The sequence below is a fragment of the Myotis davidii genome, unplaced genomic scaffold (genome assembly GCF_000327345.1).
Source record: "Myotis davidii unplaced genomic scaffold, ASM32734v1 scaffold132, whole genome shotgun sequence".
In the NCBI taxonomy this organism is placed as follows: Eukaryota; Metazoa; Chordata; class Mammalia; order Chiroptera; family Vespertilionidae; genus Myotis; species Myotis davidii.
The window spans coordinates 3,909,740-3,936,234 of NW_006285258.1; the positions used below are offsets into that span (position 1 = coordinate 3,909,740).

General features: G+C 41.5%; 1 protein-coding gene across 1 annotated transcript in view; it reads left to right on the top strand.

Moving 5' to 3' along the window:
• CEP152 (centrosomal protein 152kDa) overlaps positions 1-26,495 on the top strand; it is a 107,267-nt gene that overhangs the window by 42,842 nt on the left and 37,930 nt on the right. The window contains exons 11-18 of the mRNA XM_015558951.1: positions 2,581-2,672; positions 3,372-3,535; positions 10,850-11,054; positions 17,453-17,548; positions 18,138-18,247; positions 19,003-19,131; positions 19,270-19,402; positions 24,791-25,072. Coding sequence (XP_015414437.1) covers positions 2,581-2,672; positions 3,372-3,535; positions 10,850-11,054; positions 17,453-17,548; positions 18,138-18,247; positions 19,003-19,131; positions 19,270-19,402; positions 24,791-25,072 — 1,211 coding nt within the window. The remainder of the gene's footprint in view (positions 1-2,580; positions 2,673-3,371; positions 3,536-10,849; positions 11,055-17,452; positions 17,549-18,137; positions 18,248-19,002; positions 19,132-19,269; positions 19,403-24,790; positions 25,073-26,495) is intronic.

Here is a 26,495-nt window from a genome sequence, read left to right on the forward strand (position 1 = left end):
GCCTCTTCTTTTTTAAAATTTTTTTTATTCTGGGATTTATTTACCTTCTATAATTGAGACTTTGTAGCCTTGAGTGGAGCTCAGAGCCGGCCAGGGCAGGCGGGAAGCTTGGCTTCCTCCATTGCCAGGGGCAACCCATGCCTCCTGCTTGCTCTAGGCTCCGTGGCCATGGCTGGCTGAAAGCAGGTATCTGGGGTTTATTTATCTTCTATAATTGAAACGTTGTTGCCTTGAGTGGAGCTCAGAGCTGGCCGCAGCAGGCGGAAAGTTTGGCTTCCTCCTACACTGAGCAACCAAGCCTCCTGCTCGCTCCAGCTCTGTGGCTGCCGGCCGTCATCTTGGTTGGGTTAATTTGCATATAGTTGCTCTGATTGGCGGGTGGGCATGGCTTAAGGTGTAGCAAAGGTATGGTCAATTTGCATGTTTGTCTTTTATTATTGTGGATATTAGAGTAAAAGGCAATAAAATAATCAAATTTTTATTTTCCATGCTGTGGAAATAGCTCAGGGGTTATTAATTAACATATATATGAAAGTTACACTTTGGCATGTTAAGTCAATTCTGACTCTTGGAAATCTTGCATGATACCATTACACCAGTGGCGCCACTAATTCTGACTGTTGGTACAACGTGTATGAGTGGGTTATTCAAAAGTCAATTAGAGCCCTGACCCTGGAGTTGGGGATGTGGTAGACATGAGCAGAGCAAGGATGATGGGCCAGGTATAGAAGTTCCCCTGGGCAGAAATCCCCAGGTATCTGGCAATGGGCAAAACTAGGAAAACAAGGACCTGCCTCAGGGTGACCTTTCCTCCCCTGGAGTGTCTCTGGTCACAGGTTTAGACTCCCTGACCCTTCACATTGATGGTCATGCGGTTCGGACCCTCCCCTGACCTTTCTCTCCTGGCATGCCGCTAGCCATGTGATAGACCCCCTTAGAGGAGGGACAAAGGGCTGAAGAGTGGCCTCATTCGACTCCCATGCAGGGCCTTGCACAACCACTCCCTGAAGCACTAACTCCTTAGTGATAATGTCTAGGCCTCAGTTGCATGCCAGGGCTGACATCAGGACCAGCTGCAAGGATTAATGGTCCCCTGCTCTGAATCCCACCAATCAGTGGAGACCACAGCCCTGAAAGGACACACCTGGAAAGCTGATGAATATTCTATTGAGATCTGTTGCTAAGACCTCCCCTCAGATCTCCACCTTTAAAACCCTCAAGACAGAGCACCTAGCTCATTCTTTTGCTCCCTAGAGCATGCCCACTGGAGTCTTTTTTAAGTGTACTTTGCTTTCTTTCTCTTGATTTTCAAGGGCCCTTCTTTTGCTTCTCTGCCTTGTTTCCTGAGCCCAGTTCTTCTAAAGCTCACATCATTTACCTCTATAACTTTCTAAAGAAGCTTTCTCTTATAAAAAAAAAACACACCAAAAAGTGAGGTTACAGGTTCTATCCCCAGCCCTATTTGGGGCATGTGCAAGGGCAACCGATTGATGTTTTGCTCTCACATGGATGTTTTTCTCTCCCTTTCCCACTCTCTAAAAAACAAAACAAAACAAAACAAGTTGAAAGTACTAATGTCAAAGATTGTCTAAATGTGTGTGTTTTGATCAAAATTTGGACCATGCTCTATTTAGGTCTCCCCTCCTGGTTTAGTTTAGTATTCTTTTATTTCCCATGTCATAAACGATGAGCCTTTTTCCTTGCCATTAAAGGATTTGAAAATATGATTTTCTTAGTTGCATAATATGTCATCATTACTTTGCTTAAACATTTCCCAGATGCTCATTTTCTTTTGAGGAAACCCAATAAAGTCCCTTGTAAATGGAATCCTCTCCCCTCCCCCCACCTCATTTGACTCCCATGAGGGTGTGGCTCAGTGGTTGAACCAGGGGGTCTGGATTCCATTCCTGGTCAGGGCATGTGTTTGGGTTGTGGACTCCATCCCCGGTGGGGTTGTGTGCGGGTTGATTTCTCTCTCTCATCGATGCATCTATCTCTCTATCCCTCTCCCTTCCTCTCTCTCTCAAATTAATAAAAACATTAAAAAAAGAATAAAAGAAACAAGAAAAAAATTAAATGGGAACCTCCCTTGTTACATTTATAATACTAGGTTACTAAAGTTTCAGAGGCATAATTCTAATAGGCTTCTTTCACTTGTGGAGGTCAGGGTGGCGGAAATAAAAACATTTAGAAAGAAGCTAAAGGCAACCAGATGTAGTTTTCTTATTAGAGGATAGAAAGGGGTTCCAAAGAATTTTCACTTTGGCTTTCTATGAGTTTTAATGTTATGCTCCTATTAAAGGACTTCTAGAGTGTTCAGGTCTGGAGACGTGATTTGATTCACAGCAAGGTCACAGTAGCCCATGTTTTTAACTTCCCAAAGACATATGGGGAGCCATATTAAATCTTGGGCCTGTGCTTTCTGGGTCCCCTGACTATTTTTGTGTGCACCTGAATAGATATTAAAACGTAATAAAGCAGAATCCCACCTTCTGTAGCCTCAGTGGATTCATGTCTTCTGTACCCCATAGGTGCTTTGGCCATTTACGTTTGGTGTATTCTGTGACCCTTCCCCGCTAGGCTCAGTCCAGGAGGTGGCTCAGCTCCGGCTCCAGCTGCAGCAAGCGCAGAAGGCACATGCTATGAGTGAAAGCATGAACAGGGCTTTGCAGGTGAGCATGGCCCCTTGGAAGAGACGGTGGGTGGCTGGATTACATCACTTTTCTGAACCTTGGATTTCTCTACATCAAAAAGGCAGTGGACCATCTCCAGAGCAGCCCGTCAGAGTTGTTCACAGGCTCGCCCCTATGGCTGGGGAGTCAAGCCCAGGGGGCCTGTCTCTGTGTGTGCCCCAGAGAAAAGGTTGTCTACAGGCGTGAAAACCTACAGCGCAGCTGGGGTGCTATCACCTCCTCCTCCGGCGCCGCTGACATTTCCTGCTGGAGGTAGCGGTCCCGGAGACCCTCCACTGGAGAGAGGTGGTTTGCCTTTTCGCTGCTGGCAGACCATGAAGGACAGCTGTTGCTGGGAAACCAGTCTACTCTGTCTCCTGCTCTAGCGAGCCAAAAAGTGCTGCCACCGGTACCTCAGCTCCAGGGGTACTTTTCATGGAAGAGAACAAAATGTGAGGGAGGTGTGAGAGAACCAACTTGCATGTTCTTCCTCCTGTATTCATTCCTCCATTCAGTTTGCTGGAAAACCTGATCCGTGCTGGCCTTTGTAAAGTTCTAGTTAATGTGTGCTAACATGTATTTGAAGAAGCGTTTCTGCCTTCTCTTGACCATTAAAATGAATCTGAAGCATAGACAAAATGCCTGATTCCTTCTTATAGGAAAATCATGAAAATAACTTTTAATAATTTTGTGTTGTAGGAAGAATTGACAGAACTAAAAGATGAAATTTCTCTCTATGAATCTGCTGCAAGACTAGGTATACTTCCAAGTGACTCAGAAGGAGAATTAAACGCAGAACTCATGGAATCATACATGGATTTGGGTATTAAAAAAGCCAACTGGAAGAAATCCGAAGTTAAGAGGTATGGAGAAAATAGTTTACTGTAGAAAAGTCTACATTATTAGTGCTGATGAGGCTTGGTAAACAACTGACACCAGGCATGAGCTGATGAGCTGACCAGAGGTTGCAGTATGTTTTAGTAATGGGATCATTACATCCCTTCCAACCCATTGTGCTCCCAAGTGTAAACGCCTGATATCAAAATGAACAGAAACCTCAAGAACTGATATTGCGCTATCTGCAGCACCAATAGGCACATCAGTTTTAGTAAGGTAAAAAAATGACTAGCTAAAATATACAAAGTAAATTCTACAATTGAGGTTATGGATCTGTTTTATTATTAAGGCGAAGCATATTATTTTTATTATATTAACACTGTTGAAGGCAGGCATCTGGCATTTATCAGTAGTATATGAGAAAATAAGCATTAATTTTCCCTAGGAACCTTACTGTGGCCTTACTTTTAAAATAGGGATTTCTTCTTAAAATAGGGATTTTTAAAAAAATATATTTTTATTGATTTTTTACGGAGAGGAAGGGAGAGAGATAGAGAGTTAGAAACGTCAATGAGAGAGAAACATCGATCAGCTGCCTCCTGCACACACCACACTGGGGATGTGCCTGCAACCAAGGTACATGCCCTTGACTGGAATCGAACCTGGGACCCTTCAGTCCACAGGCCGACGCTCTATCCACCGAGCCAAACCGGCCAGGGCTTAAAATAGGGATTTTTAACACAGCTATTTTAGCTGTTCTATGGAAGGGGCTGTTTTATTGTCCCTCCCTGGAACTGACGGGGGAGGACATGGTAATGTTAGAGGAGGGAGTATATTTAGGAATCATTAAACACTTAAAAGATGAATGGAGGAGAGGATGCACATTTGTGAAGCACTTGCTTTCTGCTGGAGGCAGCTGGTCGATGTTTCTCTCTCATCGATGTTTCTGGCTCTCTATCTCTCTCCCTTCCTCTCTGTGAAAAATCAATAAAATATATTTAAAAAAAAATATAAAAGGTCCTTGATCCACATCTCAACCTTGAGAAAAGGGTCAGATCCGTTATCAGTCATCACATTAGAATTGGGAAAATCAGAGCTCAAAGAGCTAAACTCTTCTGCCCAAGAAAGTGGACCATTATCAGCAGAGCCAGTACTTGAACCCCAAACTTCACTGTCACGTAAACCTGCTGTTCTGTGTTTACATGACAGTCAAACCATTTGGCCTTAAACGTCATTCTTTATGTCTTCTATTTTAAATACTTAGTTCACGCCAGAAAAGCTTTCTTTCCAGTGCTGTATGTTATTGCTTTAATTTATGCCATAATTAGCTTGGAAATTGGGTAAATAATAATATGTATATATATTATATATGTGTATATAATATATATATTTTCAAGTAGACTGACTTCATCATAATGTCTACTAAAATGTATTCTACTTTTTCTCTCTCTACTTAAGTATAATACTCATAGCTAAAATCTTATAGTAATCTAAAGCCTATTCCTATAGATAATAAATCTGAGACATCACACCTCTATCGTGGGAAAAGGAATACCAGCCATGTACAACTGGGAAAGTGGAGAGTAACTTAACACATCGTGGATAGTCATTGAGGCTCAGTCATTGAGAAGAATTCAGTGAAACACGGGATATCTGAAGAAAGGTTCAGCTACAGTCATCCCACCTACCCGCAGTCTAATAGATAAGAATTCAGTTTAGAGGAGGAAGTAGAAATATTCTTTCTCAGATCAACGTGAGAGTTGTAATAGGAGAGAAGATTTGTACCTTTCTTCTGCTGGCCTGTGATTCTTAGAACAAGAGGAAGCAACGGTTTTCCCGTTGTCGAGAATTTTAGCTCTTTGTTGATTTGAGCTGCTTTCAAATCACAGCCCCAATTATTAGCGGCTCCAAGCTTCCATCCCCGGCTACTGCATCCCTCAGCTACCGCCTGGTAAATGTGAAGGGCTTGGTCTCCGTGTTCTGTTTCACATTCGTGGAATCGGAGTAACTAAATCTGCATGTGGCTTGCAGACAGCTTCTCCTCTCCCTTATTATAGTTGGCTGCGAAGCTCCAATAATAAACATTTAACAAGTGGAATGCCTTTTCCCTTTGGTCTTCTCAGCAGGCTTCACAAGGGACTACAGTTTATTTGGATTCAGGGGAACCAACTTCCACAGCGCTCAGTAGTGAGCCTTATGCAGGGCTGGTCACCCCCGTTGACTTTTCCCTTTTGGAAAAGAAGAGAAAATTATTTTAGCAAGTACTTTCTCTGCTCTCTGACTTGGCTCCCTCCAGGAGTACACGATGTGCTGTTTCAGTGGTCAGCAGTCAGTAAGGAAAGAAGTGAGGGATGCATAATTTGTTAACTGAGCAAAATAGTGTTCTGCTTAAAGTCAGTTCACCATGTCTCACAGCATGGGCAGATGCATTCAATGTTTTATATTCTATTTCTTATATAAGTCTATTTCTATTATATTTACATATTCTGTTTCTATATAGATAGAAGTGGTTAAAATAGGTGAGATCAATATATATATATATGCAGGCATATATTTACATACACTGAGATCTACATATACACTGTGATACATATTTATCACATATATGAACAGTATATCGATAAGTATGTAGCATATTGGACGGAGCTCCTTTTATTATGTTAAACTATATATGTTCTTAATTCTCTCTCTGTGTGCGTGAGTATGTGTACATGTAGCATATATACTAATGTTTCGTTTGGTATCATTTGAAGCTGAAAACAGTAAAAATTTTAACTCAGATACTATATTTATTTTTTAAGAAATAGATGTTAATATTTTAGAACAGTTTTAGATTTAAACAAAATTAGAATAATACAAACAGTTTTTGTATACTTTGCACCCATTTTCCTCTATTAACATCCTAAATCAGCACAATACTTCGTTACAGTTAATGAAATAATATTGATATAGTATCATTGACTGATATATACATGGTTGATTTAGATCAGTGATGGCGAACCTATGACACCCGTGTCAGAGGTGACACGCGAACTCATTTTTTTGGTTGATTTTTCTTTGTTAAATGGCATTTAAATATATAAAATAAATATCAAAAATATAAATCTTTGTTTTACTATGGTTGCAAATATCAAAAAATTTCTATATGTGACACGGCACCAGAGTTAAGTTAGGGTTTTTCAAAATACTGACATGCTGAGCTCAAAAGGTTCGCCATCGCTGATTTAGATGGTCTTTGTTTTTACTTGATGTCCCTTTTCTGTCCCAGGATCACATGACAGGTACCACATTATATTTAGGAGTCATATTTCCTTAGGTTCCTCTCGAATTTCCTTCTTTTTCTTTTTAATTTTCATGGAAAAACTTTATTATCTAAATAGGGAGCCATTACATTTTTTTTTTCAGTTCTAAGATGCTTAGAGTAAACTTAATGGTGTTTTTTTTTTTAATTTTGTTTTATTGCTTAAAGTATTACAAAGAGTATTACATGTCCCCTCCCCCCCAACTTTTCCCCCGTCTCCCCTACCCTCCAGTGTCTTGTGTCCATTGGTTATTGAATTTCCTTCTTTTTGATGACCGTGACAGTTCTGAGAAATACTGGTCAACTGTTTTCTAGGAAGCCCCTCTATTGGAATTTGCTGTTTATCTCACAATTATGTTTTCCCTTTGGGTTTTGTGGAGGAAGACCACAGCAATGAGGTTCCATTTTCTTAACATCATTTTAAGGGTACATGCTATCAATATTTATTTTTGAAAGTACCGTTCTCCTTTATTATGGAAAAAAAAAGAAAATACAGAGTGAGAAAACAAGAAAATTAAAAGCACTTATAATCTTACTTCAACTCCCATGAAGAAAACCTTTATTAACATTTTAGTATATAATGTCTTTTTAAAAAATCTGTTTTTATTGATTTTAGAGAATGAGAGGAAGGGAGAAGGAGAGAGAAACATTGATGTGAAAGAGAAACCTAGATTGGTTGCCTCCCACATGCACTCCAACTTGGGATCAAACCTGAAACCTGGGCATGTGCCCTGACCAAGAATCCAGCTGGTGACCTTTCAGTGCCTGGGACGATGCTCAGCCAACTGAGCCACACTGGCCAAGGCACATTTTGGTATATAAGTTCCACATCGATTTTGATGTTTCTAAGAGATAAAATAATGTAAACTATAGTTTTATAATGTGCCTTAATACATTCTGAAATCTTTAGTCAGTAGATATTGTTATATACTAGAGGCCTGGTGCATGAAATTCGTGCACTGGGTAGGGTCCCTAGGCCTGGCCAGCAATCAGAGCCGATCTGTAGGGCGACTGGTGGGGTGATTGGGGGGCCCCCACTGACACCCACCTTGGCCGGCCTGTTGCTGCCTGTTCCCCGGCCCTGGCCCCTGCCACCGCCGCTGGTTGCCTCCCTCTGTGGGGTGATCGGGGGACCCCCACTGGCACCTGCCTTGGCTGGCCTGGGGCCTGAGGGCTGGGGGCAGCTCCTGCATTGAGTGTCTGCCCCGCTGGTGGTCAGTGCACTTCATAGCGACTGGTTGTTCCACCGGTCATTCCACTATTTGGTCAATTTGCATATTAGGCTTTTATTATATAGGATATTTACTAATGGATATGTGGATGAGTGTAATATATTTTAGTTAGTGACACAATGTTTAAAAAATTGTAAATAATACATTATTATTACAAGCATCCTTGTAGCCAAGTCTTTTTCACATCTTTGAGTATTTCCTTAAGATGTGGAGGAATATTCTTGCTAAAGGATTTGCACATTATGTGAGGCCTTTGATACATGTTGCCAAGTAGCCCTGTAGTTTGCATTGTTTCCCACATCCTGACAGTACCTATTTCTATGTACCTAGCCAGTGTTGAAAGTTATCATTTTTCCTGTTTAAAATTTTGTTGGTGGTATTTTTCTAGTGTTTTTATAGTCTAGTTTACTTTTTAAACCTTTTAAAATTGTGAAGTACAACACATAAAGAAGAGTGCATTAAGCATAAACTTAATGAATGATTTTAAAGCGAATACCCATGGAACCACTGCCCAGGTCTAGAAACTGCTCACAGTCCTCTTTCCAGTCACAGCCTGGAGAGTAGCTGCTATTTTGACTCTTACGGCAATCATTTTCTGTTTCTGTTTATTGTTGTTATCCTTTCAAGACCTAATATTCATACCTAAACACTATAGATTGGGTTTGCCTTCATACGAATGGAACTCATATAGTGTTTGTGCTTGTTTGTTTTCTTCTACAGTTTTGTTTATATATTTCACAAACCATAAAATTTACCAATTTTAAGGTACAGTCAGTGGTTTTTAGTATAGTCACAGAGTTGTGCAACCATCACCATAACCAAATTTTAGAACATTTTAATATCCCCCCCACCTAAAACCCTATACCAGTGATGGCGAACCTATAACACGCGTGTCAGAGGTGACACACGAACTCATTTTTTTGGTTGATTTTTCTTTGTTAAATGGCATTTAAATATATAAAGTAAATATCAAAAATATAAATCTTTGTTTTACTATGGTTGCAAATGTCAAAAAATTTCTATATGTGACACGGCACCAGAGATAAGTTAGGGTTTTTCAAAAAGCTGACACGCCAAGCTCAAAAGGTTCATTACCAGTTATTCTCCATTACCCCTTCCTGCCCACACAGCTCTAGGCAACCATATTATGATTTTTTTTTGTCTCTGTAAGTCCAATTTGGATCTTTTTTATGTCTTACATTTCTATCCTCATCATGTTTGATTTTTTTCTACCTTCTTAAACATATGGTATATTTAATTAATTCTATTGCGTGTGTCATTTCTGGTTCATTTTCTATTGATTGATTTATCTCCTTGTTATTTTCTTTCCCGCTTATCTGTGTGCCTGGTAAATTTTGATTGGTGTTGGACACTTAAACTTTTGTATTTTAGAAGTTGGATTTTACTGTATATTTTAAAATACTGTCATTTTTTCCCTGTGACACAGTTAAGTTACCTGGAATTCACTTTATCCTTTTGAGGCTATTTTATAGGTTTTGTGAGATTAGGTTTAGAGCAGCCTTTAATCTGGGGCTTATTTGGCCCCATTACTCAGGCAATATTTGATGCTCTGAATTCGGAGGTCTACCCACTATGGCTCATTGGAATGCAAATACTTCCCCTCTGTGCTTTTCCTCGTCTTGAGGTAACTTCCTCACATTTGTATGTAGAGCTCTGGAGCTCTCTTTCTTTCTTTTTTTTAATTTTTTATTACAAAGGGTATTACATATGTGTCCATTTTTCCCCCCCGCCCTAGACAGTCCCCTAGCCTCCCCTATCCCCCAGTGTCTTATGTCCATTGGTTATGCTTATATGCATGCATACAAGTCCTTTGGTTGATTGGAGCTCTCTTTCTCTGTGACTTTCTTTTCCTCCTCAAATTTTAGCCATTTTGTCCTCCCCAAACTGAGGTCCTTGCAACTCAGTGAGATTGCTGGGTCCTGTTTGGGTTCACTCTCCCTGTGCTCCACCCTGGAGGATGCAGGCAGGAAGTGGTGGCAGCCTAGGGCTACCTCCCCTTATCTGCTCTTCTTTTCTCAGGGATCACCGTGCTATGCTGCCAATTGCCTAACGACCAAAAATCATTGCTTCATATATTTTAGTTGGTTTTCCAGTTTTTTAAGGTGGGAAGATAAATCTGGTTCTTTTAATCCATTATAAGAAGGAGCAGAAATTCTCATTGCAGCTTTGAAATTTATTGAAACTAAAATTGGGATTAAATGGCTTTTATTCTTCTTATTTTTTTCCAGTTGTTCAGATATCCACTTAGACTTGTGTTTTAGTAAACGGGATACAGAAATTGTAGATTAGGATGACTTGTGTTTACTGTTTTTTCCTCCTTTGTTTTGTTGTATTTCTCCCGAAGTCCTAAAGGACACACATATAGGCATATACCTCGTGCAGCTTATCAAAAACAAAAGCACGTGCCCTATTGAAGTCCCTGTGGCTGACCTTGCAATGGGGCAGCAGGACTAAGCTTAGGAATGGTCCTCCTAGGAATAAATGTATTCCTGTATTTGGAGACGTAGCCAAAGTGGCCTTGTGTCTGACAAAGGTTAAAATTGCTTTTAAAATACTGGCATAGGATTGTATAGGTCACAACACATGGCCACCATTGCAGTTTGTAGCTTTTTTTTTTGATTTAATAAAATTTAATATAACAACCATCTAGTCATCAGAATAGTCAAATAATTGATACATTATTTAGAAAGTATTTCAGGGTTCGCCTTCAGGTTGTAGCTTTTAAGGAATAACCATGCTTGATCCGTTACTTGATTTAATTTTAAACATGGCAATTTCTCCGTTAGCATGGTCCAGCAGGAAGACCCAGATAAGGAGCTTTCCAATGATGAGGTGATCCTGAGGCTGAAAGCACAAGTGCAGCGTTTGCTGGGCAGCAACTCCGTGAAGCGCCACCTGGTGTCTCAGCTGCAGAGTGACCTCAAAGGCTGTCGGAAGAAAATCGAAGACCTACAGCAAGGGGAGAGGGATGTAGAAAGCATCGCGGTCCAGGTTCGTAGAGTTTGTAGAGCTAAAATGCCATTTTTAAAGAGCTCAGTAAAGAAAATGCTTACAATTTTCACAGTTAAGTTAAACCTTTGTCTTTCAGGGGTTCATTTTACTTTCTTAGAAGTAGAATTTAGAGAAGGGAATGCCACTTAAAGGAATACATTTTCTGGTTACTCTCGGCATCTGAGATGCTAATTAGATAATTTTTTTTTAAAATCACAAATCCAAGGAAGCATCCATCCTATGTAACTCGGTATCTGCATTTCCTCAAGATTGGCTCATACCACCATGCACTAACATCTAGCTAAGTTCCCCACTTAGCATGGTGTCCGTCACATTTCTCTGGCCCATATTTCTGTAATGAAAGTCATTCCATATAAGGAAATGAATTATGCAGTGATGGTGTTACAGGGGGAGAGGCACAGAATCAGGTTCTGTCGGAGTCACTAATCTGCCTTTATATCTTCAGTTACTCTCCTTACTTTATAGATGAGGGAAGGAAGCTGGAGCAGTTAGTGACCCTTCTGAGGTGACAGAGTCAACCTTGAAGCACAATGAAATTAAAACACTCGAATGACAAATAGGTGGAGGTTATTTCCCCAAGGTCGTGCTCTCACGGAGATCTTTAGGGTTGCCCTCCATGGATAGCTGCCTTTTTCACATTTTACAAGTTCAAGCCCATGTGTACTCCCAATAGAAAACAAGGTGGAGAGACCTAGCAACTAACGGGAAAGGGAAGGAGGAAGATTAATGTAGATGGTGTATTCTTTTTCCTCCTGGATGGAAAACTTTTTTTACTTCCTATGTTAGTACTGTTTTATCTCCTGATCCATTAAACTAGGAACTGTGTTCATTAAAACAGTCCTATTAACACACGGTTTGCAGGATGTTCTATGGTTCTAAATTATTGTGGAAATTTAATTGGTTCTAATTTATTTTCTAGAAATAATAGTGTTCTTCCTGTTAAAGGCCTGCCCAGTCTGGTTCCCTCTTCTGAGTAACTATATTTGATGAGTACAACATCGATTTCAGTGTTAACGACCACATGTGAAAGACCCCCTTCTCCGCAGAACATCCAGTGTCTGTAAATCAAGCTGTTTGAACTGTTTCCATGTTTCTTAAAGAGGATGGGAGTGAAAGTTGGTATCTCAAATTGTGTTAGATCAGAGTGAATTAGTTTACACTTTCTGGTGAGAGTACCCTAACATTTAGGAGAGTAGGAACCTGTTTTTGAGTCTGAACCTGAGCTCAGGTATCGTGATGCTTTTTTTGTTTTCTATTGAAATTACTGGTGGCATTGGTCAGACAGGTACACTTTCACATGTGTGGCAGTGATGGTGGTCATGGCCTATGTTGTTTTTCTGTTTTAGCCTTTCCTTTACCTCTGTAGTCTAGTTGATCAATAAGTTGAAGGGGGCTACCTCCTCTTTGAATATTCCTTTTGTCCAGCTTCTCTTTTGCCATAGTCATTTCCTAGTAGTCTGCATTTGGTTTTTCTTTCTTTTTTTCCCTCACCCAAGGATATGTTTTGATTTTTGAGAGAGAGAAAGAGAGAGAGAGAGAGAGAGAGAGAGAGAGAGAGAGAGCGAGAGAGGAGAGAGAACAAGAGAAAGAAAGGAAGAAAGAAAGAGTAAGGAAGAGAAACATCAATGTGAAAGAGAAACATCAATCAGTTGCCTTCCGTATGTGCCCTGACTGGGGATTGAACCCAAAACCTTTTTGTGTGTGGGTGGTATTCCAACTAACAGAGCCACCCGGTCAGGGCTGCATTTTGTGTGTGTGTGTGTGTGTGTGTGTGTGTTTTAAGTGTGACTTTAGCCCTTGCTGCTATGTCTGTTCTGCCTCAACTTACTATATAGGAAATTCTTATGAGTTGATAATTCTCTGCATATTTTCTCAATAAATATTTGTTGAATTCATACAACATCTAGGATCTACTTCCTAGAGGGGGGAATGGGAGAGGATACAGTAATTTAACCAGTGGGTGGTTTTTTTAAGTAAACTCTCAAGTTCAGTCATCTAATTAGCCCATGGACACCTTCAAGTCTTGCCTTTGTCACGCATTTCCCACATCTTTTCTAATAGTAGAGTTTTCTATTTAGTCTTTAAAGTCAGAAAGCAGGGTTGGGAGGCACATGGAGAAAGGACAAATCATTCAGTGTCAACTTGTTTTTTAAAGGTGCTTTGTGCAAGGTCTTGTGGGATTCAATGATAAAAGAAACAATGGCCATTTCCTAAAGGAACTTTGAATCTAGAATAGCACTGTCCAAGAGAAATACAGTAGAGTCTTAAAATCTAGTACTGTCCTTAAAGTAAAAGTAATAAGTGAAGTTAATTTTATTAATATATTTTATTTAACCCAACATATACAAAATATTCTCAATATTAGTCAGCATAAAATTGTTATAAGGTGGTCTGCATTTTTGTGTGTCTGTGCTAAGTCCCTGAAAACTGTATTTTTGACTTAACTGCACATTTCAGTCTGGACCAGCCACCTGGCCAGGGTCCATAAGCACCAGTGTCCATAAGCACACGTGGGTTAGTGGCTGCACATTCAGCAATGCAGGTCTGCAGTGGATGGGCACCTATAACTGTGTAATAAGGGTGGTACTGGTCACAAAGTGCCAGGAGAAGGAATGACCACCTGGGCTTGGCCGGGGTGGGGGGGTGGTCAGGCAGCCTAGCGAAGTCTTTGAGGAGGCCATGCTGGGTCTCTGTCCTGAAGGATAAATCGAGGAGAGCCAGGTGGGAAGGGACATTTCAGCCTGGAACAGAAGTTAATAAAAGAATGTAGCAAATAAGCTGGTGTAACTGGAGCGAGGAGGGCATGGGAATAGAATCCATATTGTGTAAGCTCAGTATTTCTGAAATCATTAATGAGGCCAAAACCATTTAGGTGTCTCATTGATTTCCAGAAAGAATGGTTATAGCTGGGATATAATGTTGAACTCCTGTGCTTGCTGTAGGGATGTTACGAGAAATAACACATCAATTTAAACTTGTGTGGATGTGTTCTTAAAGATAACTAGGCCATCAAAATTCTCTCCTTAAAGCTTTTGTAAGAATTAAGAAAGCCAGCAAAAATTTTTATGTATGTAGTCTTTAAAAATTTTTTTTAAATTTCTTGATTTGAGAGAGAAGAGAGAGAGAGAGAGAGCGCAAGAGAGAAATATTAATTTGTTGTTCCACTTACTTATGCATTTATTGGTTGATTTTTGTATGTGCAGGGTGACACAATACCCCACATGCGGGGATTGAACCCACAACCTTGGTGTATCAGGACAATGCTCTAACCAACTGAGCCTACCTGGCCAGGGCTACGTATGCTGTCTTATTTGGCATTTTTTAAATGAACATTATAAAGGTCTTGATATATTTATTGCATTATACATACCTTGTAGTACATTTTATGTTGGTTTATATCCCTCATGCAGAACAAATTAATATTATGATAGAGAATCAGTATTTTGCTTTCCAATCATATGACTATCTAAAGCGGTGCTGTTTTCTGGCATTCCTAGGATAATAGGTGATGAACGTTAGGAGTCTGCCCATCCATAGCACTGTGTAATGATTGGGAATGGATCCGATACTTTGCTGATCATTCCAGTTGAAAACTGGGCTGTTAAGGTAGAATGTGGTCAAGGCCTTAGGAAACCAGACTCCTCACTAACAGTCAGGGTCTGCACCTGCACTTAACATTCTGTAAGCATAATATGTAAAACAGAGAGCCTTTCTGTGCCTGACACTCAATAGAGACCGTTACCTCACCGCATGTTGTGGTGAAAGCCGTACTTTGATTCCAAGGTATTTGATAGGCAGTGTTTGATAGCCAACCTAGAAGGTTCCTCATTAGAATCTTTTAGGAATTAGGAAGATAGTACAAGAGTTGGTGTACTATTATAGTTCTTGTTTTCTTGAAGATAATGTCTTCAGAATTCCACCTTTAGAAAGAGATTTTATTGTGCCATTTATGTGGTCCTTCTCTTTTTCAAGATGTTTGTAAGGGTTTTGTGCTGACAAGTGCAGGTATCTAGGCCCTGTGTGCCTGCAGTGTGAAAATAGGTCAAAACTGTGTAATAGCTATGAAAGAATTTTTTTTTTAGTGTATCTGCATATTCCATTTCTAGTAATAAAAACTTACCAGTGGGGAAGGAAGCACAAATGAATATCAAAACTTTAAAAAGTAGGGGCCAGCCTTGGCTGGGTAGCTTGGTTGGTTGGAGCATCCTCCCCATACAACAAAAGGATGTGGGTTCAATTCCTGGTCAGGGCACATAACCCAGGTTGTAGGTTCATTCCCTGGTTTGGGTGCATTCAGGAGGCAACAGATCGATGTTTCTTTCTCACGTTGATGTTTCTCTCTCTCAAATCAATAAAAAAAAAAACAAACGTATCTTGGGTGATGGTAAAAAAAAAAACTGGAGGCCAGGTTAAAAAATTGAAAGCCATTCTCCTGAGACAGAGCTCTTTTTAAGTGTCATTAGTATCCCCAAATCTGGAGAGAAGCTAACAGAATAAGCAGTCTTAGCTACTTTCTCTGCCAACTGGGGTAGGGGCAATGGCTTCTGGGAAATGATGGCAAGTGAAAAGGGGAAAGTCAGCAACTAAGCAGCTTCCCTCTGAAAGTGAAGGCTCTGTGAATTGGAAGACTGAGCCAAAGCCTTGGTGTTTGTCACCCCACCTGGAAATGAGATATACATACCTTCCCCTCCCCAATGAGAAGAATGAACCTTGGTACATGATATTTTTTAAGCATTGTGTAAGAGAGCTCAGAGTTCAGGTAAATACATAAATCAACAAGCCTAATAATGTAGGTTTTATTTTTTTTTCAACCTTTGTACCCCTCAGTGAATAAAAAAGTCATAAATAGCCTGGTTGCATTATGATTTGAAAGTCATATGGTTATGTGGCTCAGTTGGTTGAGCATCATTCCATGCACTAGGAGGTCGCCAGTTCCATTCCCGGTCAGGGCACACGCCTGGGTTGCAGGCTCGATTGCCAGTGCAGGAGGCAGCCAATCGATGTTTCTTTCTCATCGATGTTTCTGTGTCTCCCTCTCCCTTCTTTTCTGAAATCATTTAAAAAATATCAGAAAAAGAACTCATGAAAATAAATACGGAAGACATTTAGATGGTGAGAGGAAAACGTGCAGTCATGTAAAGAGACAAACTTGGGAAGATGTAAAACAAATGAACAATGAAGGGATGTAAGAGGTTCCACTCTGATGGCAATACAAGGAATGCCAATGGAAGCCATTGTTAGATACCCTTTCCCCCATCAAATACAACCATTATTTAAAGATAGTCACTGCCATTGGAGGTAAAGAGAGTTGGACAAAGTCATGAGAGTATACATTTGTACAAACTTTCTGGAAAAAATTTGCCAAAGCCTATCATAAGCCTTAAAAATTGTTCCTGTTGAGTAAAATATGCATCTATGAGTTAATACTGGTTATATAAATAAATGCTAAATTTAATGGGTGAAAGTATGATGAAAAATAAAATATTTGCATAGTCTCGAAGTATCTCCTTACAAAGTACTTATTAATTGTAAGCGGAAAAATAGTAACTTTTCAGTGAAGGTACTTGCAGACACTCCCTTGATCAATTGATCATCACCAGTGACGAGACTATTGGTATCGTGGCTCCCATGAAAAGCATGCACATCATTGCTGTGGCATTCATGCCAAAAATGCATAACCTGAATTTACTAATGAAGTAACATCAGAAAAAAACAAAAATGGAGGGCCATGCTACAAAATAATTGGTTAGTACTCAAAAATATCAGGAGTTTGAAGGTCAGAGACTGAGGAGCTGTCCTAGACTGGAGGAGACCGATGAGATGTAACAACTACGTAAGTGCAGTGGGGGATCATAGATTGGATCCTGAGCCAGAAAAGGACATTAGAGGAAAATCAGAAAATTTTGTAGATTAGTTAATAGTATTGTGTCCTAGTCAATGTCCTGGTTTTGATCATTGTACTGTGGTTATATTTGGGGACATGGTAAAAGGTATATGGAAATCATTTGTACTGTTTCTGCAATTTCTTTGTGTGACATTATTTCAAAACTAGAGACCCAGTGCACAAAATTCGTGCATGGGTAGGTAGGGTCCCTAGGCCTGGCCAGCGATCAGGGCTGGTCAGGTTCCCCGCCTCTCCACCTCCCCGCCTCCTCCTTCCCTTGCTTCCTCAGCGCCTTGCCACCGCTGCTGGTTGCCTGCCATGTTCCTCATCACCCCCTGGTGGTCAGCGCACTTCATAGCGAGAGATTGAACTCCCAGTCTCCCGGTTGAACTCCTGAGGGGACACTTTGCATATTAGCTTTTTATATAGATAGATAAGTACTTAGACTTTTTTAAGAACCTGAAAAATGTTTGACTTTTTTTTAAACATTTAGACTAAAACAGATGCCTCTTCTACTTCTGAATTGATTGTCAAAGATGATATGCTGCGACTTGAAAACGAAATTCAAGTTTTGCAACAACAAAATCAGGTAATTAAAAATTTAAAAAATATTTTGTGAGAATTTCCATGGCTTCATTAAATGCAAAAATACGGAGGCAATGTGGGTTAGTAGATAAGGATATTAGTAGGTGATTGAGGATTCCAGTTATTTCCCATTAGTGTTGGTCACAGGGTAGTAGTTTCATTAGAAAGTAAGTTAGTGTAAATCCAGTTTTCTGTCTGTACAGTAGCTTGGCTAATAGAGGTGTTCTTTCCTCCTTAGCCGGCCCTTGATCAAAAAGTAAAACTTTGTTTATTTAAAAGGCTACTGAAGATTGTTAATTTTAAGACTTATTTTAAGACATCAATTAGCCAATACTTCTCTGGTTAAGTGTTTTCATTTCATATATTTCAAATAAAATACAAAATTTAAATTTTTACTCCTTAGGGAAAGCTCCCTGTCAATGAAATGATTCTGTACTCTTATCAAAGCATGAAGAGACTTTTGTGGAATTATGAAAATGCTATGTCAGATAATGTTACAGGGTAGAGATAAAGTACAGAGGATGTTTAAAAATGAGATTAATCATTGAAAATGATGTTTATTTCCAACAAACACTTTATTCTTTTATATGTAGGCACTAAAAGAAATGGAAGAAAAACTGAGAAATACAAATCAGGAGTTATGCAATCAAATGAGACAAATGGTACAAGATTTTGACCGTGATAAACAAGAAACTATTGATAGGTAAAGTCTATAAAGTCTATATAATGCCTGCCTCCTGGACACCCTCCCCATTTGTTTTCCCCTCATCTTCCTCCCCTCCCACACCCCCCTAAAAAAGATTCGAGAGAAATGATGGAGTGACCCCTCCCTATTGAGACCTTAGCTTGGAGAAGACGAGTCCCTGGCTTCTCAAATTAGAATTTGGAACCCATTTTCCATAGAAGTGATGTTAGGTGGTGTGTTGGGTTCTATAGCACCATCAAATGGTGGTTCATTGAAATGGGATAGCGTAATGATGTTTTAAAGGCTGTTCTATATAAGGAAGAGATCTGTGAAAGGGCATGTCTTCCAAATACCAAATCATAAACTTGGAAACGGACTTTTGGAACGTAACTTACTTGTGAGTTTGGTACTACGAAGTATTTATGTTTAATGTAGATGACTTGCAATTTAGGAACCACACATACCCTCAGTTATTTCAATTCATTTTTTATAAACAAGTCCTCAACACAGACTGTTCTCTCTGTGTGAAGGACATCCTCAATCCAAGTTACTAATTCTTTTTCTGGAAACATTTGAGGAAAGAAAAATTTGAAGATTCTTATGATACAGTGAAATTAATCATTACCATTTTTGGTTGGGGACAACCAATGTGACCTTAATTATCATGTGCATTAGAGAAGAGTCAGGGAAAGGGAGGAAGGGAAACCAGTGGACTTGGGGTGTCTTGTGAAGCTGGGCACTGCCTTAGGTTCCGCTGGCCGCCTTGTTCGCAGGTGTGAGAGGACTTACCAGCAGCACCATGAAGCCGTGAAAGCCCAGATTCGCGAGAGCCTGTTAGCGAAGCATGCTGTGGAGAAGCAGCAGCTCTTTGAGGTCTATGAGGGGACTCGCTTGCAACTTAGGTGAGAATAAAACAGTTTAGCTGCCTTCGAAGCTGGAAGACAGCACTCTCCTATTTCCTATTTTAGAGAACATTGTCCTGCAGCCCTTGTATTTTTTTTTTTTTGTGGTCATTTAGCTGCTGGTTTTGTGTATCCAAGGTCTGAACTGGATAAGATGAATAAGGAGATGGCCGCTGTGCAGGAGTGTTACCTGGAAGTGTGCAGAGAGAAGGATAACCTAGAATCAACTCTCAGGAAGACCATCGAAAAGGAGCAGCAGATGCAGGAGAAGGTACAGCACAAGTTCATACCCTGTTTCCTTCAGTTGATTCCCCCGGCCTCACTGTTTCATTGAAACCAGTACACTTGTTCTCCTGTGCGGGAGGAAGGCATACGTGGACGTCTCTTTTGGCGATTTCACACTAATATAGTTCACATCATTCTCTTAAGTGTTGAGATGATTATTAAGATCTTAGTAGAAACTGGCCTACATATAGGAGAAAGTCATTCTTCTGTATCGATCTTTTCCTAAGAGACAAAAAGAGTTCTGAAAATAGGAGTGGACCTGAGCCACTTTGAGTCTGAAACCTGAGATCCTCATTTTGCATTTGCTTGTGGGCTGCTCAGGCGATCCTAACCAGTCCCCTGAGCCCGGTACAGAGTATTCCTTCAGGGGCATTTTGCTCCGGCCCATTTCTCCGCCAGTGTCGGAGCATTGTTGCATTCTGGAGGGGGCTCAGTGGTCACTTGAATTTGGGTTTCATGACAGGGAAGGGGGTGGCATGGAGGCTGTGGAGAGAAAGGTCAGTGTCAGTGTGGCCTCTCGGAAATGGGGGGGGCTACCGTGTGCTCTGCTCCTCCCTGGCTCTTCCAAGCGGCCATTGCTGAGTGTCCAGAGTCCGATCGCGTGGAAAGAGGGGCACCTCTTCTTTTCTTCCCTGTCCTCAGAGTCTCATCCAGACACAAGTCTCACTCCCACTTTGGACCAGGTATAGACTACAGTTTGAAAGCCACCTGCATCTAGATTAGAAAATATTTTTAAAGGCCTGAGTAAGTGTTCTAAACAGAAGCTTTAGAATAAGTCACATGAAAGCAAGGCCTTGCTACCACAGACTTAAAAAGAACAGTAAAGAGCAGGTGAGGAACTCAAATATTTTGATTACTTTTGAGTAGGTTAATAAAAACATAAAAAACATGTCATGTATAATTCTAAAGGGAGCTGTTTAAGTTAGTACTGGAAGTGTAAAAGTTAGAAGGGATCTTAAATTACCTAGAAGTTGAAAACGTAGCTTTTAGTAATGTTATAAAAATTAAAATAGATCTCTACTGTGATTCTTTTTTTATTCTTTCTTAAAAAATATATATATACATATATATGATCAATGGCAAGAGCATAAGATCAATTCTCTCAAAGAAGTAATTCTTTTCAGGAATATATTTTATGGTACTTTAAAAAGAATCAATTTGGCCCTGGCCAGGTGGCTCAGTTGGTTGGAATGTTGTTCCATACAACAAAAGGTTGCGGTTTCCATCCCTGGTCAGGGCACATGTTTAGTTTGCAGGTTTGAACCCCAGTCAGGGTGAGTGCAGGAGGCAACTAATTGATGTCTCTCTCTCTCTCTCTCTCTCTCTCTCTCCCTCTCCCTCTCCCTCTGTCTCTCTCTTTCTCTCCTTTCCTCTCTAAAATCAATGAAGACATACCCTCAGGTGAGCATTTAAAACAAAAAGGAATCAATTTGGCTGTAAAATTGGACCTCATATAATTGGCCAGTTGCAATTTATAGCTGCTGCAGACTGGTACTTGGGCTCTTGAGTGCTTGCACTGGGGCAGGAAGAAAAGTCAAAACTGTTATTTGGCCCTTCTGAAGACACTTACAGGTTAATTTTTTTTCTTTACAATTGAAAAATTGAAAAAAAAAAATCGAAAAATTGTCCTACAGTAAAATTGACTCATTTTTAAATTTGGTATACCGTTCTACACATTTTAACACATGTAGTTTGATCAGGATACAGAGCAGTTTCATCATCCTAAAAAAGTCCTTTGTGCTATCTGTCCCTTTGTAGTTACACCCTGTCCCCCACACACACTTAAAGGGCCAGTGTACTTAGAGCATGAAAAGTTTAATTCCTTCCTTCTCTTTATATAAATATAAATATAAATATAAATGTAAATATAAATATAAATATAAATATAAATATATATGTATCCTACACTAATAAAGACAAACATGCAAATTGACTGTACTTTCGCTATGCCTTAAGCCATGCCCACCAACCAATAAGAGCGACTATATGCAAATTAACCCAACCAAGATGGCAGCCGGCAGCCGGGGCCCCAGGGAGGACCCCCCACTCTAACGGGGGTGTGGCTAGCCTGAAAACAGCCATCAGCCCCTCACCCAGGCTGGCCAAACCTCCATGGGGTGAGGGTCCCCACTGGGGTGGACATCCTCCGAGGGGTCCCACACTGCAAGAGGGCATAGGCCGGGCTGAGGGACCCCCCGAGTGCACAAATTTTTGTGCACCGGGCCTCTAATATATATATATTCTTTATATGGCTTAGGAGTCTTTCTAAGCCAGTCAGAACAGCATTTCTTTAAATTTAAGAGACTTTATTTTGTATCCTCCAGAGGTAGATAAAGATATACCAAACTGTTTTCCTATTATGTATATACATATACATACATATATATGTGCGTATATACATATACTTTAATGTATTTTTATTGATTTCAGAGAGGAAGGGAGAGGGAGAGAGAGATAGAAACATCAATGATGAAAGAGAATCATTGATTGGCTGCCTCCTGCACGCCCCCTACTGGGGATCGAGCCCACAACTTGGGCATGTGCCCTTGACTGGAATTGAACCTGGGACCCTTCAGTCCGCGGGCTGACGCTCTATCCACTGAGCCAAACCAACCTGGGCCTATGATATATTTCACACTCATACAATGGAAGAATGATATTAGACTCTGGAAAAAAGTAAGTAACTTTTTGGGTATTTCCTATGGCTGAGCTTCAGGACAGGGACTTAGTCTGGATACAGAATTTAAAAGACAGTCAAAACCAGGAGTCCAAAGTTTCATATGTGCTGTGTTCTGAAACAGTTGTTGAGTCTAGCTGGGGGTTAAGTAGGAGCTGAATTCCAAGTTCTAAAGCTGTTATTGACACAGAACTTTCCTCATGTTAACCTGGATTGTTCAGAGAAAGGGAAAAAAAGTCATGTACACAGAACCCTTCAGACTCATAGACAAGGCAGAGATGTTCATTAGTCCCATTCATAATGCCATACCTGTACACATTAAGGCTCATATATCTAAATCTATATATATATCTATAAAGAGGTAATATGCAAATTAGGCCAGGATGCCGTAACGGGTCACGACTAGACAGGAGGAGGTTGTGTGCACAGGTGAAGGCCTGGAGCAGAGACAGAGATGGAGACAGACAGCGGGGCCTGCCCGAGCCAGCGTAGTGGCTCCGGTGGCCCTGAGCGGACACAGGCAGGGAGATCGGGGGGCGGGGGGGCCTGGGGTGGAAGTCAGGTGCAGGTCCTGGCTGCCCAAGGCGCCAGTCAGGCCTGACTCCCGCGGAGGCCTGGTGCTGCACAAGTCAGGCTTGGGTCCTGGCCCCCCGAGGGGTGCCTCCTCACACGGCGGGAGGTGAGGCACCTCCTTGCGCAATTTCGATCGTGTGCTGGGCCTCTAGTTTAGTTATAATACAGGTTAAGTCAGTCCTTACAAGTTAGAGGGATTTTTGCAGTTTGAACCATGCAAAATAAGTTTAAGTCCTTTAAAACTATCCAAATATTTCTTTCCCTTTAGTGGTACAACTTTCAGAATAGATATTTCTGTAATATCTTCAGATGGCGGATCCCTATACCCAATAAATCTACTATTTTTCCTCTGTGAAGAGAGGGAACAAGGTTTTTCTCACTGTGGTGAATTGCAGAAATGGCCAGACCTTCTTCCTACCCCTGAATGCATGCCCCATTGCAGAGTGATATTGTGGCTCTTCTCAATCAGAGGCAGAGACTCTTTCTCATCCTTGAATTTGACCTTGGCCACATGACTGACTTTGGCCATTGGGAAGCATTGATGCATTGAGGCTTTTGGAACCTTGGTGCTCTCAGGAACCCTGTGGCCACCACCATGTGAATGATCTGGGATAACCTGTTGGATGATGACACATGTGATCAAGTCATCGCCATTGCCCTTGCAGACATCACACTAACTACCAGACATGTGAGTGAGGCCAGCTTAGACCATGCAGCCCCAGTCGCCTGCAGAGACCAGCTGTATTGGCTTAGACCAGAATCAAGCCCTGGCTGACCCACAGAATGATGAAAAATAAGAGAGGTTTGTTGTTTTAAATCACTAAATTTTAGCTGGTTTATGAGGTAGCACAAAATTAACTGATATACCCCACAAACAGAGAAAATTGGTAGCAATTTTCTGCTGTGATTCAAAAGGAAATGCAGGTACAAATGGGAAAATCTCCTGAGGGATAGACATACACAGAGAGGAAAATTGGAGGAATTCTTCTATAGTCAAACAAAAAATAATCAGACAAAAAAATAATACCAGTGTTTTGTGATGCAGCATCAGACAACTTACTCACCTATGTGGTGCAGCTGCAAGTCCCCATGACCTGATTGTGAAGAAATGGGTCCCTTGGTCGCTGGAGATTTTCCAAAATCACAGAGCACTGAACAGACATAGAGATCATCTAGTCGGCATGTGCCAGTGGTGGGGAGGAATCAGATGGCATTTAAGACAGAACTAGTCTAGGTCAGTTGTGAACCAGAAAAGACCCAGACAACCATTGTGACAGAAGAGCTCCAATCCCAGGAGTGCCACACCATCCTTTGATAGTCCAAAAAAAAAACCCACACGGGGGACCAGAGAGGAAGGATGTAGCCTTTATTACTTACACGTGGAGAAGACCCCACGGCAGGAATGTTTCCGCCCTCGGCCAGGGTTAGGCCGGGGCTTACCTAGGAGAGGAGAGGGGGCAGGTGCCATGCTTGGAACAGCTTGCGTGCAGGCCGAGGACATACAGTCTGGTGAGACTTTTAGGCTGTCAAGGACAAGGCACCTGAGTCTGTGCTGCTCTGGTCCTTGTGGCTGCTGGCCAGGTGGACACCGTTCAACTGACTGAAATTAGGTTCATTAATTAGACGTGCAGAGTGCCTGCTTTGTGGAAAGCCTTATGTTCATGGGAAACACATATTAATAGCAAAAGTTTTCCCCTTCCTTTCTTCTCCCCTCTCCTTCCCTCCCTTCTCCCCCCTCCCATCTCCTCCCCTTCTTTCTCCCTCTCTCCATCTCTTCCTCTCTCCATTTCTCCCCCTGTTCCTTTCTTCCTATCATGTCATCTTGGAATCGGCAATGCCGAAGCCTCCAGCAGGTTGCATCTTGAGAGCAAGAAAGCCTGACCTTACACGACATACTTAAATTTTCCATGTGATTTATGTCACGTAGATAAGGTCAAAGAGTAATTTTCAGGAATTACTTGAGAACATATTTCCACAGACTTTATTTCCAAACCTCATGTAATTATCACAACAATGTCTAGATGGTTTTCAAACACAGCTGTGGCTGTCTTTTTGGCTATCCTAGTTTTCACTAATAATGATTTGAATATTTTCCTTCTCCTACGATTTTTCTTTTGAAAACAGATGAAAGAAGAACTTTTTCAACAGATTGAAAAGGAGTGGCAGGCTAAGCTGGCTCAAACTGCAAAGGCAATGAAAAAGACAACCTCTGACTGTTACAGCCAGACGGACCAGGTAGCCGCCAAAGATGCTGTTTCCCAGAAAGAGATGGCAATGGTGGCAGAAGGACAGGAGCAGGGGGCCCAGCAGGATCTAGAGCAGGAAAAGGAAAGAGCTATCAAGGCAGCCTTGAAGAAACTCGAGGTTGAATTGGAACTCAAATATTGTGAAAACATTGCCAAACAGGTAAATTATTGGAACTGCTTGTCTATTAGCAAAAGCCTATAAAATGCTATCATTGCACTGGTTCAGAACTTTATACTTTAAAATGTTTGTGCATTCTAGGGTAGAGGACTCCTATGCGGTTCCTAAAATTATCTTCATTATGTTTCTGTTATAAAAACGTTGCCCCTCGACATTTCTGTATATTCTTTCCATTGACAAAATGTTTGCTCCTCTGAGGTTACTCTGAGCATTCAGATAGCTGAGGTTAAAGACGGTGGTTTTACAGCTGAATTAAACACAATTTAATTAGGAACCTTTCCTGTCTGCCTGTATAGAAAACATTCCACCAACGTAGCTGTAGATAAGCAAACTTAAAGCGACAGTGTTTGTGTTGAGACTTGTGGAGTTGAATAAGCAGGGGCGTGATTTGTAAATCCCATCCTCTGCCCCAAAGTGGTGCCTTACCTCCCCTGGGACACACTCAGAAAGCTGTTCCACTTTTAACGGGCTTGTCCCTTCATTTCCAAGAACTGTCCCACCGAGAAAAGTACAGCTCTGTGTGCACAGAATAAAGATGAGCTGTTTGTTTTATCAATAACAGCACTTCTGGAATTTTTTGGTCTCAGGCTACCTTTACATAAGAAATTTTTCAAAAACATCTACTCTAGCACATATTCCATCGGCCGTGAGAGCAGCGACACCACCACATAGCGTGCTGCCCGGAGAATGATACTGTTTCAACGCGAGAGAACAAGAATAAAAAAGATGGAGAATGTCTGAATTCAATTATTTTGAAAGTGTTTTTGACCTCACGTACCATATGATAGGGTTTCTAGACCTTAGAAGTTCCTGGAACCTTTATATAATACTAGAGGCCCGGTGCACAAAAATTTGTGCACTCAGGGTAGGGGAGGGGGGTCCCTCAGCCCCACTTGTGCCCTCTCGCAGTCTGGGACCCCTCGGGAGATAACGACCTGCTGGCTTAGGCCCGCTCCTGGGTGGCAGAGGGCAGGCCCAATCCCTAGGTGCAGCCCCTGGTCGGGCTCAGAGCAGGGCTGATTGGGGAGTTGGGGCACCGCCCCCTGTCATGCACAGAGCAGGGCGGATCAGGAGGTTGCGATGCCACCCTCAGTCATGCTCAGGATAGGGCCGATTGGGGGGTTGGGGCCCCGCCCCCTGTCACACTCAAGGCAGGGTCGATGGGGAGGTTGCGGCGCCACCCCCTGTCATGCACAGAGCAGGGCCAATCAGGGGGTTGGGGCGCTGCCACTGTCACACTCAGGGCAGGGCCGATGGAGAGGTTATGGCTCTACCCCATCACACATAGAGCAGGGCCCATTAGGGACGGTTGGGGCGCCGCCCTCTATCACCCACAGAGCAGGGCTGATCAGGGGGTTGGGGCGCTGCCACTGTCACACTCAGGGCAGGGGCGATGGGGAGGGTA